Source organism: Platalea leucorodia, assembly GCF_965183815.1.
Source record: "Platalea leucorodia genome assembly, chromosome: 3".
NCBI classification, from domain to species: Eukaryota; Metazoa; Chordata; class Aves; order Pelecaniformes; family Threskiornithidae; genus Platalea; species Platalea leucorodia.
The window spans coordinates 125,233,892-125,254,949 of record NC_138825.1 but is presented as its reverse complement, the minus strand read 5'-3'; the positions used below and the strand labels follow the sequence as shown (position 1 = coordinate 125,254,949).

Sequence of the window (21,058 nt, the reverse complement as noted above, 5' to 3'; positions counted from 1 at the left end):
GCTCTTTGCAAATTTGGGAGCTGGGTTCTCCTGGGATTTTAAAGCAAAAGCGCCCAGTGCAATGAGGAGGAACAAGCTGCCTGGCTAGAAAGCAAAAATGAAAGAAATCAGATTTTAAGGGGGGAAAGAAAGGAGCAAGTTGGGACAGAGAGAGAGGGGAACAAGAGGGCTAATGGGATTAGATATTGCTTAGGGCTGCTTGGACACATCGGAGAGGGAGCTGGGACCAGGAGCCTGGCAGGAGGAAGCCCCCGGTACCTGGGTCTGCAGCCTGCAGAGCTTGGAGAGGGGCTGGCAGAGGAGACAGGGATGAGGAAAGGTTCAGAGGGAACTGAAAACCATCTGATGATGTGAGGGAGAGGCATAGCCCAAGCATAATTCCCATTGCTTAGCCCAAGTACTACTTGTAACACCACAAGCCAGCACAGAGCCTATTTAAAAGCTGACCCATGGGCTACAGCCTTCCCCCTTTTCCCTGTATCTCATTTTTAAGGTTCTATACACAGCACATGATCCTGCACCTCCTTATCTCCCGGGGAACACACAGCTTTAAATACAATAGCCGTGTTAAACTCGCCAGAGCAAAGTGCTTGTTGCTAGATTTTAATCCGGCAAGCCCAGTGAATGTCCACTTTTTTGCAACGTTAGGTATTAGAAAGGAACAAGACACACATGCTTTCAGAGAAGAAAAAGAAAGGAAATCAAGCTGCTTTCATGTATCCTTTGTAATTATTTTTCCCCTGTTGTTCAGAATTCAAGTTAAAAAAAAAAAAGGGAAAAAAAAAAAAAAAAGAGGACTCTAACATTTACTGGCAGTAATCATTTCACCATCTGCTCAGGCGTGCTGCTTCCAGAACACACGTTCTCAGCTGCTGAGCAGTCAGCTCTCCGCTCCCCTTCCTTTCGGAGACAGGGATGCCAGCAGTTCCTAAACTGTAACAGCATGAACAAGGCCTTTTTTTTGAAAAGGCAGGAGAGTTAGGACTTTTCACCAGATTGTTTCCAAGACTGAGCTGTTCCCCGACTTGACGGTTCTTCATCTGAATGCGTGCAAGTGGTAAAAATGTGGAGAATATTAATATTTTAATATTTCAGGGTCCCCCAAGTGGGTTTGCTTTGTAGTAGAGCTCCACTGGCACCTGGGCTGCTCTCAGCGATGGATTTAGCCCGTGTTATTTTAGCTGTGCCTAGGGGAAAGCTTTCCTGGTCGGGTACTCTTATGCCTGTGCATAGACACTTTTGATTTCTGCTCTCATGAACCGTATTGCTGAGCTCAGCACCCCTCTTTCTAATGGCTTCTTGCCATTCTCTTCTACATGGTATACAGCACCGAGCTGTTCAGCATCCCAGCCTCCTCTCTGGCAGCCCAAATCCCGCAGTGAATCACAGCGTATCAAACAGAAGGAGGTGTACCTCGCTATCAAATGGGCTGGGTTGGCTAAAAGGAGCTAGGACAGCCAGCGTTACCCTCTCCGCATGCTCCGGCATCACTGCCTTTCAGCTAGCGGTGAGCAGAAGCACTTAAGTAAATATATGACTAATTTAGAGGGCAGAGGGTAACATTAATTAGCTCATCCTGTCCTTGGATGTTTCTGTGTCACTGACTCCCTAATCTATGGCTCTTGCGTTTTCTGTTGTTGTTTCTCACGGCAATAATAACCTGCGATCTCAGTTTGTACATTTAAATTCAAAATGAAAAAACATCCATCAGTGAAAGACCCTATTCAATTCTCCCACTGTATAGCCAGCGCTTTACAAAGAAATGAGGCAGAGTGAATTCAGAGCCCATTAGGCATGTCCCAGGAGGCATGAATCTATATGCTTACAGATGTGCTTACAGATATAAATCTGCATTAGGAAAAAAAATCCTGCTTGACCGAAGGTATTTGTTCTAAAACACACAATTTAAAGTGCAGCTTTGTACGGAGAAGGGACTCTGTGGGATGGCTTTGAGTGACTTTATGTGTGTTTCATTGCATCAAGATCAAATTTACTCCTTTACAAGCAGAAGAAATATGATTTCTCTGTCAGCCTCACATACTTGCTCTGGTTTCCATAGTCCAATCTGGATGGGTGTTTCCCATCCAGGAATCAGTTTTTTTTTTTTTTAATCAGCGTTTGATCCAGCTGAACTGTAACGCAGACCGCAGAGGTTGGAGCCTCAAAACCGCTTTGGGAATATCCCTTGTTTCTCAAGACGGTGTCTGTGTTTGTGCATTAGCCTCTGCATTTTCACCTTTGAGCATGCTGTGATGCTCAGACCAGTTCTTTGCTGCCATTTAAGAAAATATCAGTCTCTGAGATAGAATGAGTTGGACATGCTATTTTATAAAGGTTATGTGAGCCAAATATTTGTCATCCTCATAGCACAGGATGGTGACACAGGGCAAATCAGAAGATAGGCAGGTAGAAAAAAGGAGTTGGGAAGGCAAGAGATGGAGGCTAACGAAGAACATGAAGCAGGGAAAAGAGAAAAAGGGAAGATGTTTGGGCCTGAAAGAGCTCTTAAATATCAGTGCCTATTGCAAATTTTCCCTGTGCAAAGGAAGCCCATCCATTGACCTCCTGTTGCTGTTACCTAGATGTAGGAGCTCTTTATAATGCTATTATATGATTATTAGTGCTGTGTGGTAAAGGGAGCAGGAAAATCCCCTGCAGGCTTGCTGATTTTTAAGACCAGAAGCCCTTTCACGCCCTGGGATGGGCAGGTGCTGGCCACTTTCATAAGGTGAGCGGCCATGTCCCACAGGCTGTGCGAGACAAGCTCAGCTCTGGGGCACAAATGTTATATTCATCAGCTGAAGAAAATGAGACAGAAACAGTCTGTGCTTGGGAGATTGGGAGAGAACGACTGAATGACCTTATTCCTTCCATGGAAACACAGGTACCATCAGCATGGATTAAGGGCAGCAGATTTGAGACCATCCGTGGTGTCAGGCATGGTGGGAGAGGCCATGCTGCCTTGTGATCTTGGATATATCACTTGGAAGGGTATGGGAAATCCTTTAAAGTGTCTCTCCTGCCCACTTTGAGTTGCCTAGATGGTGGGACCCCCATTGCTTCCCCTGGAGAAATGACAGCCTGGCAGGTTTGGCATCTGTTGGTGCCTATAGCCTTGATCACAGCGAGCGCTTGGACCGAGCCCCTTCCTTTCCTCCTCGTAAAACCCTCAAAGGAGCCACGCTGAGACGGACGTAAAGAGGCAGCGAAAGGGAAGCAGTTGTTCTCCGAAGGAAGGAGTAGAGGGGTGTTGCTAACACTGTGATTCCTCAGAGCAACATGTCCTGATGCAGCCTGCCATGCCAAGAGAGGCACGGAGCCACACGCGACATCTCCAAATGGTCTGTTTAGCTTTAGCTCTTGCTTCAAAAAAAAAGAAAAGGCAGGGGAGAGGGCAGAGACCCCAGCGGAGGCTGGGGAGGTGTTTTAGGGGGCGGCGGGGGGAGCCCCATCGTTTCTCTCTACTTGCTGTAATAACCTAAATGAACAATTTGGAGATTTCATAACGCTAGCCACTTCCTAATTAGGACAAGCTTAAAAAGGACCACTTGGCATCCTTGTTGGTGAGAGCCATGTGCTACCTGCGGCAGGCCAACTCCAAAATGAAACTGATTTTTCTCTTACCTACATTCTGCATTCAAGCAGCTGCTCCTAACAGGTGCTTGCTCTCTTCCTAGCAGATGGCGACAAAAAAATGGGTTTGTTGGCAGGTTTTGCCACAAAGCAGCCTTCTTATCACACATATTGATGTGTATACAAACATACACGCGCTCTATCAGGCTTTCAGTTTAAAAAGTAATTCTCCTTCTGATATAAGGTCAGTCACGTGGGGTCTTAGCAAGAATGGTGTGTACTTCTCTCCTTTGTATCCTGGGTCTGAAGGCATTCGTGACTTAGCTGCCACATCAAAACCCTGGCAAACATTTGCCCGTTACTTCGACTCTTCTGCTGTATCTGAACGCCCGTGTGGTAGGAGGAATATATAATATTAGATTGCATACCTCCATATTTATCAGTGCGTCTTTAATAGCTTGTACTAGCTTAAATAACAATTAGAAAGCCAGCAGGTTTTAGACGGGGACTACTCTGATGTTTTTCTCCTTGCCGCAGTTTAGGGTAATATAGAAACGCAGAAAACAAACGATCTGTTTCCTTAAATAAAACAACCAACGGAAAATTTACAGTGGAGGAGACATAGCAATGCATTTGAACAAAGAACTATAACTGCAGCATTTTATCACCGGGAAAGGCACCCAGGACTCTGAGTGCCGAAATGTGTTCAAAGGTGCCTTGGGGAAGTACGCGGGGAGATCATTTGTTCTGTATTCATCACCCGAAGAGAGACAGCTGTCAAACGAAGCCTTATATCCCGTTTTGTTCTTGGCCTGTTAACTCTGATTCCACCTCCCAGCTTTTGCCTGGTGAGGGCTGTAAATTTGACAAAATGGTGCAAAGCAATGCCAGATTCAGAGGACTACGGCGTCGCCCAAAAGACCTTTCCTACTTCTGTTGCTTGTCGTGCAAGGAGCACCAGGAAGACCCCTGCTCGCTCTGTTTTGCTGTTCATTTCAAACAAACAGCCTGAGCCAAGACAACCAGATGAGGATGACATCTGGCTATCAAACCTCTGCCAAGTCGCTGCTGTTCCGTAGCTGGCAGGAAGATGATGTGCTGCAAATGCCAGGTTCTTGCTGAAATGTAAAGTGCATTCCCTGCATTTTCTTTGCTTCCTATCCAGCCACAATCAGTTCGGTATTTTGTTTTACTAATGGCCAAATTCAAATCTCCTTTCCAGCCGCATAAATCCATTTCATCGATGCTAGGAGGCTTGTATGACGAGTGGAATTTGACCCTGATGTCCAAGATGGTCTCGTATTTTCTAAGCTTACTGACAAATGAACTTGTTGACTGTGAATCTCATTCAAAGATACCTCCTGTGGGGTATGTTTGTGGTGAGGATTGCTAATCACATATATGAGAGCAGTTTGTATCTAAACTCTTCCAGGCAGAAGTACGTAGAGCTTGGGGCGGGTGGATAAGCCAAAGAAGCTCCGGAGGTCTCCTTCTCTGCTATTTTTCTTTAAGCCTAAGGTCTGCCTCTTTAATAAGAAACCAATATAGCTCATAAAAAAAAAGCACTGTATCTTGTGAAAGAAATCTGGTGCTAATTAAAGGTACGTGGAGTTAGAAGATAGCTCAGGAGCCCCCCATGATACATTGCTTTCTATTGGGCTTAGAAGCAATTTGATCACAGCAGCACAGGGGCAGCTCACTCAAGGATGGTGGGTGAAGCTGGAGGATTTGCCCTGTTTCCTTAGGAAGGATTTTTGTTTTCACCCCTCCTCGCGTGCTGCTGTACTCTCAGCATTTTTGGTGGCTGGTAGAGGGCATGAAAGAAATAACTATGCTGGTTTTGCAGCTGATGTTCTGGCCAAGTGCATTTTTTCCCCCTCTCCTGGTAAAATAGTTTTGCTGCGGGCACAAGTAACCGGTTTTCAAAATTGTAGAAGGAAAGTAATTGTATTCAATAAATATGCAGAGAGCTTGGGCTGTTGAAGTGAACTTGCTTTGCAAGGGGCGCAGGGTCCTATTTCTACTTTCCTAGTTAGCATCCAAAGTATGACTTCTTTGCCACGTATTTACAGATTTCAGGAGTATCATTGTGCTTGCAGTCTGTGGGCTTGTAAGCAGAAGCCATCTGCTTTCGAGGGCACTCACACAAGAAGCGGATATTAATGCTTGAAGAATAACTCAAATCTTTTCAGGTTGTCTTTGGTGAACCAGCTTGCTATGAAAATGAAGTCTGATTTCCACAGTTCATACCAAAACCTTCACCAAAGAGTCTGTAGATGGGTGGAGATTAGAGAAATTGGATTAATTGTGTCTTATTTTGTCATGGGCAGCTGCGCTAATAACTCACCAGCGGTTTCGTCTTCCTAGATAGCTTTTGTGGAGCTGATTTCAGAGGAACGTATGTTTAGATTTGGCCCTGGCAGGGTGATGCAGTGAGTGACAGTGGATTTAGGAGATCACCAGCTTCTGTTTGACCCCAGCTGTGCCCATTTCCCTTTAGTGCTTTATCAGTTTTGTCTGGTTTGGGACATGGGCTGACTCCTCGGAGTTTAATTCTGTTGCCTGATGCACAAGCGTCACGGTGACATTCGTGATGTCCTGGAGAGGCATCTTCTGGCCTTTAGATGCCACTCCAGTGGGATGGGGGTTCCCATCAGTCTTTTATCAGAGCTGCCAACCTCCTGAGCACGTCTCTGGTACCCTGAGCTGCCTTGCGTACGCAGAGTTCACTGCAATACAAATAAAGTGTGTAGCTGACAGCGTTACCCTGCCTTCTGCTCTGAGATCAGTTGGTTTCAGCATCAAATAAGCAAAACCAAACCGATCTGTATGGAAATTCTCAGGATTGTACATGCTTATTCAAAAGGTATTTTCATCTGCTGGCTCCAGTGTAGATCTCACATACAGCAAATTCAAACCATAACAATATTTTTTTTAACTTCATCAAAAGTGACCCTCTATCTATGCCATAGGAATAGGTTACAATATTTTGAATTAAAATCAAATTTGATCAAAGATTTGTCAAATATGGGGGGATATTTGCATTGGAAGGTATATACAGATACCATAACTAACTTGAATAGTGTTCAATGCTATGTAACTGCTCAACATGAAATATCATTCTGAATATCTAACTGAATCTATGTATCTTTAGGTTCTGTCCTTATCAAGGATCATAATGCATCCTCCTGTGAAATAATCGGTTAACTCGTGGAACTATCATGGCAGTATGGTTTATTCATGTCTGCACAAAAAATAAATTGCTTGATATTATCCCGGTACTTGAGAGCAAAACTTTTTTTCCAGGAAAGACAACAAATAGCTAATTCAGGTTTCCAAAAGCATAAGTACTATTATTGTTAGTAAGACGCTTAACCAACCTGAAAGCAAATGCTAAATGATCCGGATCTTAGTCTTATTAAGCTTGTGTGTTTTCTACCACTTAAAAGCCTATAAAAAAACCTAAAGATCTGGGTAAATGAGATTTTCTGGAAGGCAAGCTTTAAAGTTTACCTCCTTCTCTTTTTAAACAAGAAGGCGATGCCTCTATTTACATGCCGTTTCTGGAACTCAAACGGAGCGAGTACATCGCTGCTGCAGTGTTTCATGGAACATCCTTTGTTTATTCACACTGTGCCACTTTTAAACTTCAGATGTAAACAACAAAGGCTTCTTTGTATTTCACACTATCTCATACTCACTACCTTCTGAAGTCCAAAGCCAAAACACTGTGGAATTTTACCCTTCTCACACTTTCTTCTGCTTCGGATGCGTTCTTCCAGCCTTTTCTATTTATAGTAGCTGGAAAACTACTTATCTTCTGATTAAAACATGCTCTGTTCATTTTCTCTTGACTTTTCAGTCCTTGGTATGGGCTAAAATTGTATTCCCTGGTAACCATTTCAAATATAATTTTAGTTGTAATTATGCATATATTTGATAACAGAAACAATTTATCATCCTGAAGGATCCAAACTGCTTTAAAGTGGTTGACCTGTCTGTGATCTGTTACACAGATGAAAAATCCAGAAAATATTCCACCAAAATCAGCTGGTCGGACAGAAAGGTCAGAAAGACCCAGGCTGGAAATGCAGCAGATGTCTGACAACACACGTTTTAGCGCAGAAGAGTACGGTTTCCATATCAAACCAGAGTGGGAATTTTAGTTGGAAATGTCACAAAACTTTAGCTGCACTGATCCTTGAGATCTGCTGCTGAGAAGTCCCCCCTGCCTTTGGCACCGTGGGGAAGGATCTCATTTTATGTGTCATTTGCCATGCGGTGCGTGGTGTCCGCATCAGTCTCGGGCTGGATCCATCTCCTCTCTGCTTGCTGATGCCTGGGGCAGGTAGCCAAGCTCTTTGCTCCTCTGCTCCCATTCTGTGCTTATCTCTGTGGGAGAGACAAGGACAGGCTACCCAGGCAGTTTTAGACACTTTGCTGTGCTGTGTTGCATACAGTCCTGTCCTATATGTGTAATATAGATGAAATCTTACTTTTCAAGAAAACCAGAGTAGTATGTGTTGATTTTTTCCTTTCCCAGGGACAAGTAGCATCCTTTATCATCTCATCCCCTTAAGCTACATTTGAGCACAAGAGATATCTGATGAGCCCTTCCATCGAATGCTGTGCTCAGCGCTGGGCCCCGCACCCCAAGGCGGCCATGGAGGGGCTGGAGCGTGGCCAGAGCAGGGCAGCGAGGCTGGGGCAGGGGCTGGAGCACAAGGCTGGGGAGGAGCGGCTGGGGGAGCTGGGGGGGCTCCGCCTGGAGAAGAGGAGGCTGAGGGGAGCCCTCCTCGCTCTCTGCAACGGCCTGAAAGGAGGCTGGAGCTGGGGGGGTCGGTCTCTGCTCCCCAGGAACAAGCGATGGGACGAGAGGGAACGGCCTCAAGCTGCGCCAGGGCAGGTTTGGGTTGGGCATTGGGAAAAACTCCTTCCCCCAAAGGGCTGTCAGGCCCTGGCCCAGGCTGCCCAGGGCAGGGGCTGAGTCTCCATCCCTGGAGGTATTTAAAAGCCAGGGAGATGTGGTGCTGAGGGGCATGGTTTAGTGGTGGGCTTGGCAGTGCTGGGTTAACAGTTGTATTCAATGTTCTTAAGGGTCTTTTCCAACCTAAACGATTCTATGATTCTATGATTCTGTTTGGGTAGAACATTTAATGTATAGCATAACAAATAATGTTGCTGTAAATTGCTAGGAGTGTTAGGTCCTTGTTAGATCTTTCCTTATATAAGAAACCAGCAATATAGACTGAAAATGATTGCTAAGAGTGTTAGGTCCGTGTTAGATCGTTCCTTATATAAGAAACCAGCAATATAGACTGAAAATGATTGCTAAGAGTGTTAGGTCCGTGTTAGATCGTTCCTTATATAAGAAACCAGCAATATAGACTGAAAATACTTCGATGGTGACAGCAGCTAGTTAAGTAGGTGACTCTAGTGGTAGGCACTCAAGGTGAGTCTTTCTCCACTCTGCAGTTTCCTCCTGCGGCTGTGTGAAAGCTTGGTTGAACGAACAGTATCAACAAAATTCCCTTGCCCTCAGTATGGCCAGAGTTTCCCTTGCGCTCTCGGCTGACCTGGGAGCTGCGAGGCGTACCGTATGATACCTTTCTTCATATTTGTGTTAACTGTGGCAGCTGGAGCCTGCAACTTTGGTCAGGCTCCTGACTGTGCTAAGTGGTGCACATACGGCCATTGTAAGAAACAGCGTGCGCCCTGCAGAGCTGGAATAAAAAAAGATGAGTAGCATTAGTGGCATTTTAAAGAATGAGAAACAGAAGCAGAAAGAGAGATTGGGAGCACTTGTTTTGCTGAAAGTCACCAGGACGGTCAGGGGCGAGGCAGGTGATAGTCCTGCTCCTCCGGAAAGTAGGCTCAGGGCTTTCACCACAAACAACTCCGTCTTCTAAAGAGGGTGGACAGCACAATGCAAATCATCTCCCAGCTTTTTTTGGGATAAGATGGTTTAGCATTACACAGTAACGGTCATGAGAGGCTGAATAGAAAAACAGAGATTGTTATTAGAGGCAAAAAAAGTGGCAGAGTTGACAGGTTGCCCAACAATTTCCATTATAAGGATTTTCTTTCAGGTATTCCAGTATACCAATGTTTATGATTTCAGAAGTAAATATTCATGCTTGGTCTCTGTCTGAAAGTTTTTCCCTCCGATCACAACAGAATTAATTTCTGGATTTTTTTTGGAAGAGTTTAGGAAAAGAGAAGTTGTTTATTCCTCTTAAAAATTAATATGTTTTCCTGAGAAACTGTCACGGTTATATGTTGTGGAAGAAATACTTGATATAAATCCAGTGTTTACTCCAGTGAGAAAAATAAAATGACGGCATGGTAACAGTAGAGCTGAACAGAGCCCTCTACCTTAAATATGTGAAATGAACATTTTTACTTCTACATTGCAACTCCCCTGAATGAAAAATAATTGCAATGACTTCCATTTATTGCAAAGGGTACATACACCAGGGAATACCTTGCATCGCACAGGCTAGTCTGCACTTTGCAACAAAGAATGGTTCAGAGGTAACTGAGCTAATGGAAGTGGTAAAGTCTTGTCGACACAATATTTATATGTATGTGGAGTGTTTTCTTCTGCTCACAGACAGCATGGATTTGCCTGGCCTTACCATTACACTGCTTTTGGAGCCAAGTTAGCTTCTCAGGATCATTCAGGACTGCACCATATGGAGACACCAGTTCTGGTGTGCAATGGCTTGGAAGATTCTGCACTGGTTGTTATCGGTGTCCCCGTCTCAGTTTCGACCTGGCCATTTTTCGTTTCAGGAATATGAGAGAAATGGATGAGTGATTAGTGAAGAACAGTCTGCTGTCTCAAACTGCGGAATAGATTTGAGCTTTAGATCACTGAAAGTCAGAACAGGGCATATCTTTTCTTAGCCATCATAAATTATCCATGCGGGATGTACAGTAAAAGGCTGTTTGGCTGCGTTAAAATTGGCTAGACAAACAGAATTTCCATCTCTCTCAATGGCTCCTTCAACACCTAATTAGTTCCCAGATGCTAGTTGAGCAAGATGTCTTTTATCTTCACTAATGTTATCTTCCTATACCTTCTAAATGCCCCCTGGTGCCATTCTTCACTTTCATCTTTCTTCCCTCAAAAGAAGGCAGGATGGGTGTTCAGGAAGCTCTGTTCTGAAGGTCAAGCTTGTAAAGACTGTGGGTCAAATTGATCCTGTTATACCAGTCAGTATCTGGAGCAAAAGCTTTGAATCCAGAATTAGACTGATAGGATGGAGAGCAGGATACAACTTCCTTTCTATGCTTGTTCGTAGGATCAGTATCCATCAGGAAAAAAAGAGAATTGCAGATTTTCTTTCTCTGTCAGTTCCGTGTAATACAACTTAGGACAAACTCAATGTCCATCTTTTCCCATTGCTAGAAGGTACAAAGGATATCTGTGTAAATCTGCCATTTCAGCTGGCATAGCTGATTGTTGTGGGCTACGAGGAAGTACACTCAGATGTAAAATAGTAGGAAATACCAGACTAATTGCACTCCTCATCCTTCCTAGACCCCTGAGCGTAACCATGTGGAGCCTCAGGTATGTTAATAGGCAGGCTATCGGCCAACTGTGATTTACCTTGGCAGGTCTGATTCGTATCCGAGCCCAGCAGTTCTTTCCCCTCTGGCAGGAATGGGTGACCAAACAGCCTCCTTCAAACTAAGTATTTAAGAGGAAAGCATTTCAGAGAAAGCAGATCTTCAAACCAATGGAACAGAATACATATATATACACGCAGCTTTCCCTTAAGGCTCACGAAGCGGTGTCTCTAGCCAGGTTCAGTCTACTCGATTCAGATGACAACCTCTGTTGGTTTTGTGGGTTTTGTCAATAGGCAAAAGCTCTGACAAAGTCAGTTTTGCAGGTTTATAGATGAGAATCACGATTCTTCAGCTTAGCACGTTGCACCACTATCTTTTAAGTTTCTATTGTATTTCCTTCTTATCTGCAAATTCCCTGTGCTGCACTGGAAGAATACACTCGTATAAACAATTCCAGCAGGCCCATGTAACAGCATTTCTCCTCTTTGACCAGGCTGTGTGTAGTCCCTATAGGATGTTTATGTCTTCAGATTTATAATGTAGTCACAGAGCAGCTTGTTTTCTATCACAGCAAAGACCAAAGCAAGCTGTAAAGTCAATGGGCTTCACCATTTCTGCTCTTAGATCCATATGTCCACACTATGAAGGATGCAGAATTTATACCAACATAATTTGATTCAATCCTGCCCGATTTGTGAGAGGCACGCTGCAAAGTGAGTTCTGAGACTAGATAGCTTCCCTGCAAGGATATTAATAATATTTAGAAATTATATAGCACTCCAAAACCCTGTGCAAGCATTAGCTAATTATGTAGCACTCCAAAGCCCTGTGCAAAACATTAGCTAATCAATTCTTGCAGCACCTATCAAATATATCAATATCATTCAGTCCATTGTGCAGACAGATAAATGGAAACAGGAGAATGTGGATATCTGGTCCCGGTCCATGCCGCTGCCCAGTGTGGTAGCTGGGATTAGACTTCAGCACTTCCCAGCCACTGCTCCTACATTTTCCTTGGCAGGATCCTTCCTCCCATCTGGCTCGCTGTGGATAAACACATGATTTCCAAAAGGAGGTCACCTACATGGATGTGAACGCAGATTTTACCAGCTAGACATGATTTCAGCCCATTCCAGGGCTTTGTAGAGGTCACTGCCATCAATTAGGTTGGAAAAGCCAACATCAGTAAGTGCATAGAGAAGACTGGACCCAGCACAGCAAGCTGAATTTTAATATTCATAGAATCATAGACTAACGGTTGAGTGTTTACCAGTGAGGTGCTCCAGCCAACTGAAGGCAGCACAAAGGAAGCCATTTAACATAATGTATCATCGAGCTGCTATACTGCAGGACGGGCTGTCTTGCGGCAAAGGAAAGGTATATCTACATGACACTTACTTAGGAAATGAAGGAGAACCAGTGTGCCCAGGTGGCCAAGAGGGCCAACGGCATCCTGGCTTGTGTCAGGAACGGTGTGGCCAGCAGGAGCAGGGCAGGGATGGTCCCCCTGTGCTGGGCACTGGTGAGGCCGCCCCTCGAATGCTGTGCTCAGCGCTGGGCCCCGCACCCCAAGGCGGCCATGGAGGGGCTGGAGCGTGGCCAGAGCAGGGCAGCGAGGCTGGGGCAGGGGCTGGAGCACAAGGCTGGGGAGGAGCGGCTGGGGGAGCTGGGGGGGCTCAGCCTGGAGAAGAGGAGGCTGAGGGGAGCCCTCCTCGCTCTCTGCAACGGCCTGAAAGGAGGCTGGAGCCGGGGGGGTCGGTCTCTGCTCCCCAGGAACAAGCGCTGGGACGAGAGGAAACGGCCTCAAGCTGCGCCAGGGCAGGTTTAGGTTGGATATTAGAAAAAATTTCTTCACCAAAAAGGTTGTTGAGCACTGAGCAGGCTGCCCAGGGTGGTGGTTGAGTCCCCATCCCTGGAGGTATTTAAAAGATGTGTAGACGTGGTGCGTAGGGGCATGGTTTAGTGGTGGACTTGGCAGTGCTGGGTTAACGGTTGGACTCAATGATCTTAAAGGCCTTTTCCAACCTAAATGATTCCATGATTCTATAAAACATTCTTTCTTAGTTGCACATTATTGAGGCCTCCTGGTACTCATTGCGTTAGTTCCTCTAGACCAAAGTATGGGATAGCTGGTCCTCAATATAAGCAAGCGTGTATTGCTGAATTTTTGCTCCCAAGCCTGCCGGAAACTAATCCACAAACTTGCAAAGTCAGTTAATTTGTTTTCCATTTAAAAACATCACAGTAGTCATGTATCCAGGAGGTACGCATACTCCTATCCTACAGAAGATTGAGTCTGTGCAATTAATTTCTGCAGGCCTTCTCCTGAAATAGTGCAGCTCCTCTAACTCTCAGTGCTTTTGGAAACAGAGCTGAATTTCAGTATTGCTGCTGATGGAATGAAATTTTGAGCAGCCAATATAATAAAGGGGTAGCCCTAGAGATTTTAAATAGGCTCTCCCTGCTGGAGCACTCGGCATTGTGAGATTACTAGCCTTACAGTTTTGCATCGGGGACGAATGATGATACAGAAGCACGGGCTGTCACAGGTGTCAAGACACGGCAGTATTTTCAACATCAGTGATTTTAGAGGGGCCATTAGAAATACAGGGGCTTCGTGTAACTTGCTGAGACACGAGACGAACTGGATATTGCAGCTGCCCGAGTACAGGCCGTGAGCTTGCTTTAAGTGCATATTGGATCAAACACAGGATGATGCTATTTTTATTAAAAGCCACAAAATGCTTGAAACCAATTAATACTCTGCTGCTTTACTAATGCCTCTGCTCATAAAATTAAACAGTTCCATTTAACAAAACCAATTTTAAAGCTTTTTTAGTCAAATTTATAGGTGGGTTCCACCCCTTCTCTAAACTTCCATGAACCCTGCAATTTCAGCGCAGCATATCAGTGTCAGTGGCTTCCAGTCTGTTCCTGCGAGTATTTGGAGGTACAAGGGAATGGTGCTTTTCTGGCACAGGTCATTCAAAATTCTTAAGGCACTTTACAAGTATTAGCTACTTCCATCTGAATATAAACAAGGAGCCAAACACCTTGAATGTGTTGTTACCATGCTGTAAAGTCAAATGATTAAATACTTTGACATACTTTGGCTCAATACAATCAGCTGGCTACAAAAAGCTGGAGCAGCAATTACTGTCAGTTTGGAGGGCAGTGGCGAATCCGAGTGTGGAAGTATCGCATGCTAAATACAGTTGCTTGGGAGTAAGTGAAGAACAACCTTCTGTGGTTACACTGGTTTGGCTTATTCCTTGGCAGTCTACCATATCATCTCCCTTGCTGAGGACGGCATTTCGTATCACCTAGCATAGCTGAACTGAATTACTGCCGCTGGAACAAACCGATTTTGCTACGGTGCAGACTCTGCTGTGTCCCAGTCACCCAGTGCATGGCCTTCAATTTAAAAAGTGAAAACATCTACAAGATGATACCATCTCTCTAAATGACTAGGATATCCCTTAAAATCTTTCTAATTGCATCTGCATGCCATGGGTTCCCCTCACTACAGCGGTGATGGGACTGGTAGCACTGGGTTAAGTGGCAGACAGTTGGATAACCAACTGGTATGGTTCAAATTGAAAAAAAAAATAGGGTTTGATTTGCTGCAATCCATTGTGGTTCCAAGCCTGTGTGTCCAAAATCACGTCTTTACAGTGATGTTTGTGCCAGTTGCTGGTCCTATGCGTGCAGTGTTCATGTGTAGAGCACTGGCTATTTAATGGCCCAATATCTGCGGTGCAAGTGCTCTAGGCTGTGCCTTGGTGCACACCTCCAGCCTTGGTGCCACCAGGAGGAAAATTGCTTCTTGCCAGTATGTGCTGCACAAGTCCAACTACGGGTGCAAATCTGCATCCAAAATAATTGCTCCAGTTCACTAATTCACTAATATATTTTCCTTAGGATAGCTGAGCATTTTAGTAATCAGTTCTGGAGACAAAGCATCTGCAAAGCTTGAGCTGGCCGTGAAGGACTTGACACAGGTAATACCGTAATAGCAAGCTACATAATTCCTCGTGTCTGTGTTCACAGCTGAGGAATTTGGGGGTTTCCCACACCAAATCGTGGTTACAATTTTGAGGAGCTGTCTCAAGTTCAAGCTACAGCAAAAGAGGTTCAGAGCAAATCACTGAAACGAACAGTGCCAGGTCAGCGCAACCAGGTGGTGGTCGGCTTCAGGTATGAACATAACTTAAATTGGAAATTGCTTGCACACTGGCATCACGGGTAAGCTGTGATTTAAATTGGCCCTGCTACTGAAGGAATGAAAAGTGGGCTGCTTCTGTGCTGAAGGTATCTCCAAGACGATCCAGCGGAATTGTAGACAAGTTAGGTCTCATGTTTTATGCTGCAGATCGCTTGAGTTATCGGAAGTTCGTAGACACACGTAGAATACAGTGTTTCAGAGAAGAGTTGATGTGACTTTAGCAGAGGAAACTCATGTCTTGCACACATAATATAGTTTTTTTAAGAGAGCCAGTGCATAAAAGGGAGCCAGGCACTGTGGAATAAGAGGAAAGTTTCTCTTCTGAATGAATAACTGGTTATAGATAGGAAATAAAAGATACAAATAACTGGGCAGTTTTCGCAGTGAAGGGACATTACCAATTACCTGTCTTGGGAACCTGTGCAGTTCAATATACTCATAAAAGAGCTGGAAAAGGGAGACAGACAATAGTGACGTGCCAAAATCCGCTGACGGTATAGAGTTATTCCAGGTAAGCAAACGTAGACATGACTACAAAAAGTTGCAGAAGAATCTGACAATATCAAATGTCTGGGCAATAAAATAGCTGCTGAAATTCCATGTCGATAAAAGTCAAGTGCAGACACAATGATAGGGTTTAAATTAGCCCGCGAAAGAGGTCCTGGCGTCATTGCAGATGGTTCTTTGAAAACGTCTTCTCAGTGCTCAGCAGAGGTCAGAAAGGCAAGTGGAATGCTAAGAATTGCTGGGAAAGAGATGGAGAATAAAAGAGAAAATGTAAGTACACCACTGAATAAATCCGTGGTGATCTTGAATAGAGTGCAATTCCAGTCGCCCCATCTCAATGCAGCAGCAAAATAGAACTATAGAAAGATGCAGAAAAGGGCGAGGAGGCTGACCTGAGTTATGAAGTGGGGAATCTAAGCCTGTGAAGCTTGCTGAAGAAATGAATGAGCAGGATTAAGGCAGAGGTGTAAAATCAAGATCGCTATGGAGAGAGGGAATAAGGAATTATTTTTTTGCAGCAGGGGTTGTAATGACATGGTCAGGCAACGAGTTTAAAGCAAAAAACAGGAAAAAACTTTCACAGGCTATAATAAATTAGGAAACTCATCAAACAGAATCTTTTACATGCTGGAAGTACAGGTTGTTTAAAAAAGTAGTAGTGTTGAGGTTCCCAGAGCTGGCTCCAACATGTTCCTGCTCCAGCGCCAGCTCCAACATGTTCCTGCTCCAGCACCTATCCCGATGGACCGAGCTGGCCATGTCCCCTCTGTCCTCTACAGCTGGGTGAGATATGGGTTCTGGTTTGGTTTGGTCTCTCACCAGTGGAACCTGCCAGTTTTTGGGGGCTGAATTATAATCAGTTAAAGGATAATTGTGATCTTCTAGCATGATCTCTCCTATGACAAAAGCCACAGAAGTCCCTTGAATGAATTAATGAATTAATTCTCTTTGAATTACAGAAGAGTATTTGGGGAAAAAAAGATCCAATAGTACCTTAAAAATCTCCTGCACTGAGTAAAAGGTCCCAAGGGTTAATTACACTCTCCCTAATTTGGTCCTTCCCATTTCTGCATGCAAAGGCTGCAGTAGCCCTTTTGGCTGCAGCATGGTAATGGGAGGTCACGTCGGATGGCTCAGGAATTTTAAGACAGCAAGGACTAAAAAGTCTGCTAGAACAGGATTATCATCAAATTATATCTGCCTCGGCGGCAGGAAATCAATCAAGAGTGGGCTGATTTACACCTGCCGGAGCCAGCACATCATGAACTTCATCATCTTTCCCAGCGATGTTTTTATCTTCACATCGACACAGTCAGTGCAAGGAAAATATTTTCCCGTTTAAAATCAAAACATTCAAGGTAGTGTTTGGCAGAGTGTTGGAGCCTGGGGTTCCCGCTGCTTCTGACAACAGTGCTGGTATCTTTTGCTAATGACCAAAGTGCAATATAATGAGTTGTCTTGGGCTTCTGCTTTATTCAGCGTGCAGCGTTTTAATAGACTGTTAGTAATGCTGAAAGGGATAAATGATGTTTATGCCCTCTTGTGGTATGTTATTGAACAGAATGGATTTTCTAACTGACAAAATTAGGCCAATGATGGAAAAGTCCCAGGTAAAAATCTGTAACAAATACTGTTTTGCACAGTAGAAAAATACCCACCCCTCCAGCAGCATCCTCATGACTCAGTTCCGGGGAGGAAGCCAATTTTACATGCATTTACAGCAGCAAGTAAATGACTAATGCCCATGATGACAGAGTTTGTGCCATCTTCCCGGAGTGAAGATAATTTTAAAAGTGCTTTTCTTTGCTAGGAAGGTTAGAAAGTAAGTGAAATACTGCTTTCTAAAAGCAGTTGTGTTGACACCTCTTTGTGTTAGTTGTTGTCGACGTGTTGTGATACATACCTTCACGTTTGTTATCTTCTTTGCTCACACATCTGACGGGTAAATAATCTGACTCCCTTGGGGCAAAGCCTGTCCCAGAGATGAAAAACACTGTTTAGTGGTTTTACATGGGGAAATAAGGCCAGATTCTTGTGAAATTGGGTTTGTTACCCCACCATGTTCAAATACAATGAAATAACTAGTCGACATCTTTCTAACCTGCGCTGAGAATTTAGATGTAGAGCTGGGAACCCAGGGGCTCCCCAGACAGGTCAGCCATGGATTTTGTATCAGTCTTATTACTTCATTCCTGATTGAAAATTGGATACAGCAAAATGTATCCTCCAGAAAGTGAAATTACCAGAATAAATCAGACTAATGCTCTGCAAAGTCCAGCAACTGATCTCTGACTGTGGTCAGTACTTAGCTGTGCTGAGGCAGGATCTAGGAAACCCAGCTGTAGGAAATTTGAAGACTTTTTGGTCCTAAATAATCTCCTGTTATTTAACTGTTAGCTAATGCTGTGAGGAAGCATTATTTCCACTACACATCATCTTTCTTTCTGCCCAGCCACCAAGTATGTGGAAGGCTACAGTAAAGAGGAAGGGAATGATTTCCTTTCCACATCCATGATGAGTACAGCCACAATAGTGGGTTTAAATGAAAATAGTGGGCTTAATTGGGCTAGGCTTTAGGAAAAACTCTCTAACAGGATGGTAAATATTGGAATGGACTCCTTGAGGAAACTGGAGGATCTCCATCTCCGAGGATCTTTCAGGAACAGTTAAACAAATGTTTGCTGGGAATAAGGCAGCTTTCATTCGTTGTATCATGATGAAAGAAGTTGGACTCGATGACTTACTACAGGTCTGCCAGCTTTGGTTTTGTGGTTCTGTGTGATGATTTCCTTTTAGTGATTTTATTTATTAGCATGATGAGAGAACACATATTTGTCTGGTAATCTTAAATGCTAGCCCTTCGTTCTTACAGCTGATCTTACTGTCAAGTCTGGCTGATAGCAATGCAATTTTATCTATGTGCAGTTCTTCACAAGGAGACTTTGCAACAGTAGTCTGACACCAATTAAAGTTAGGTTATCATGGACTTCAGTGAGCACAGGTTATGTCCCCGCTGAGATGAGAATTGTCTCCAAAATGTTGGTGCATACCAGTTCCCTTAGAAAGGAAAATTCAGTAGGAAAAATGTCATGGCAAATCATGTTAAAAAGAAATTTCCTCTGTCGGAAACCTTTCAGGAGTTTCAAATTCGGTTAGGGGATATCAGAAAGAAATTAAGGTCTCATTTAAAATCCCCACCCACATTCCTTCTTCTTTTCCTGCAAAGTGATTATTGCTCCTGGTCCACGTATTGGCAAATCTTTCAGAAATGAGCCATAATTTGCCTTACAAGTACCTTTCTGGTCATGATGGAACTGTTCTTTTTGAAGAGTGGATTTGCAGCGACTCTGTGAAAAGAGGCCAAATGCTCTTATTTCTCAATGACATTAGTGGGGCTAAAATTTCACCCCGCAATTCTTCTTGGCATAAGGAAATTTGAGGTGGACGGCACATTTCAAAGCTGAGGCACCTGCCAGGTGAAGCTCTTGGACACTGCAAGGCAGCCGGCCAGGCTTGATCAAAGTGTGCTCTGCTGCCTTTCATATTTGTTTTCCACTTTCATTGATGGCACCACATCCCTGCCTGGCACGGTTAATAAAGGGAGAACGAATGTGTGGCCATAGCAAATTAAACAAATGAGCCATTAAAGCAGGAGGGTGCACTACCTCTTCTCACCAATGCCTACGTCGGTGCCCACAATGTCTCCTAGCAAAATAATGTGAGAGTAAGGATAAAGGGCTTTCAGGGATGTGCTGTAGCTGTGGTCCAAGCGCTGAGAGATGTCTGTGGCTCCTGCTGAGAGAAAACCCAACGTCATTCATCAGCAGAGAAGCCAGCAAACCACTAATGGCTTTCCGTTGTGTTTCTTGACAGGTATTGACAGAGGGTGGTTTTGGTCCCATCACAACAGAAATCCGTGAGGCTCCGGAGTTTTATTACGCCGAAGATTACCATCAGCAGTACCTCAGTAAGAACCCCGGCGGATACTGCGGCCTCGGAGGAACAGGGCTTTCCTGCCCTGTTGGAATCAAGAAATAGCCTGTGCTTACTCCACCGCCTCCACTTTGGTTTAGGGAGTTGTTGGAAAAAAGACAGACAACTCCGATAGGTGTTATGGTATACCCACAGCATCAATGCATAAATATTTGGGACTCTGTTGGGGTGGCTTTCCATAATCTGAGTAGTTTCCCATTCACCGACATTAAAAGACAAAGTAGAGGCAGAAATTGCGCCTGTTGGCAAAGGCAGCTTCTTGCTCTGTGCAGCTCACTGGGTATCCTTGCGGTCTTGTTAATGTGGAGAGAAAACCAGCTGCTAAAAGTTTGGCTTGAAATGCTGTTAAAAGGATGAATTAGGGGGTGGTTGCACCTGCTAACTGCTTTGCATAGCTAATGCCTTCAAACGTGTTTATTTTCTTGGGTTAATGAATTTGCTCATGTTATGAGAGCTTTGACTTCTGGAGACATGGTTGGGCTCATCTTAACTATCACAGCCCTGCAATTTGATGTCTTTGAGAGTGGTGAATTTATAAGATCGGTAACTCTCTCACAATTCCACTTTCACTGCAACATGTAGTATCACCTATAGTGCCTATTTTCTGAAGCAATTTTAGTAAGAAAAAGTAAAAATTGTAATGTGATACCTCTTCTTGACAGTTCCAAAAAGCGTATAAATACAAAATCAATTTTGTTTCCTGCACTACAGTAAATTACAAAAAAAAGAAAAGAGAAATGTTGTCTGTGATGTGTTCCATGGCTCTAAGTATATATCGGGGTAGATCTAAAAAAAGTATCAAATATTATAAAAGGCTGCAGCCTGCTAATTAAACACCAGGGCTTTTAAATCTGTGTTATTGTGCATGACAGTACAGAGGAGCAGAACTCGTATTGGCCGCACTGTAACATAATTATTCCTATGATTAATTATTAGTACTTCAGTAGCTTGTGGAGCCCCCACCAAGACCAGAGCTCATTATGGCAGGTGTTGTGCAAACGTAATGTCGGGCAGTCTCTGCCCCAGGGCGTGTACAGTCAAAATAGCAGGATGGCCAGAAAGAGGCAAAATAAGTTTTCATGTTATTGATGGGGTTCTCAGAGTGTGAGACTAAGAGCTAGAGCCAAAGGACGTAGGAGATGCAGGCGTTATCCTGTATGGGTATGGGATCCTATGGGTTAT

General features: G+C 44.1%; 1 protein-coding gene across 1 annotated transcript in view; it reads left to right on the top strand.

The window, feature by feature from the left end:
- Positions 1-20,574, top strand: part of MSRA (methionine sulfoxide reductase A) — a 301,044-nt gene extending 280,470 nt beyond the window's left edge. Inside the window, exon 6 of the mRNA XM_082305437.1 lies at positions 19,757-20,574. Coding sequence (XP_082161563.1) covers positions 19,757-19,921 — 165 coding nt within the window. The 3' untranslated portion in view covers positions 19,922-20,574. The remainder of the gene's footprint in view (positions 1-19,756) is intronic.
- The last annotated feature ends 484 nt before the right edge of the window (positions 20,575-21,058 follow it).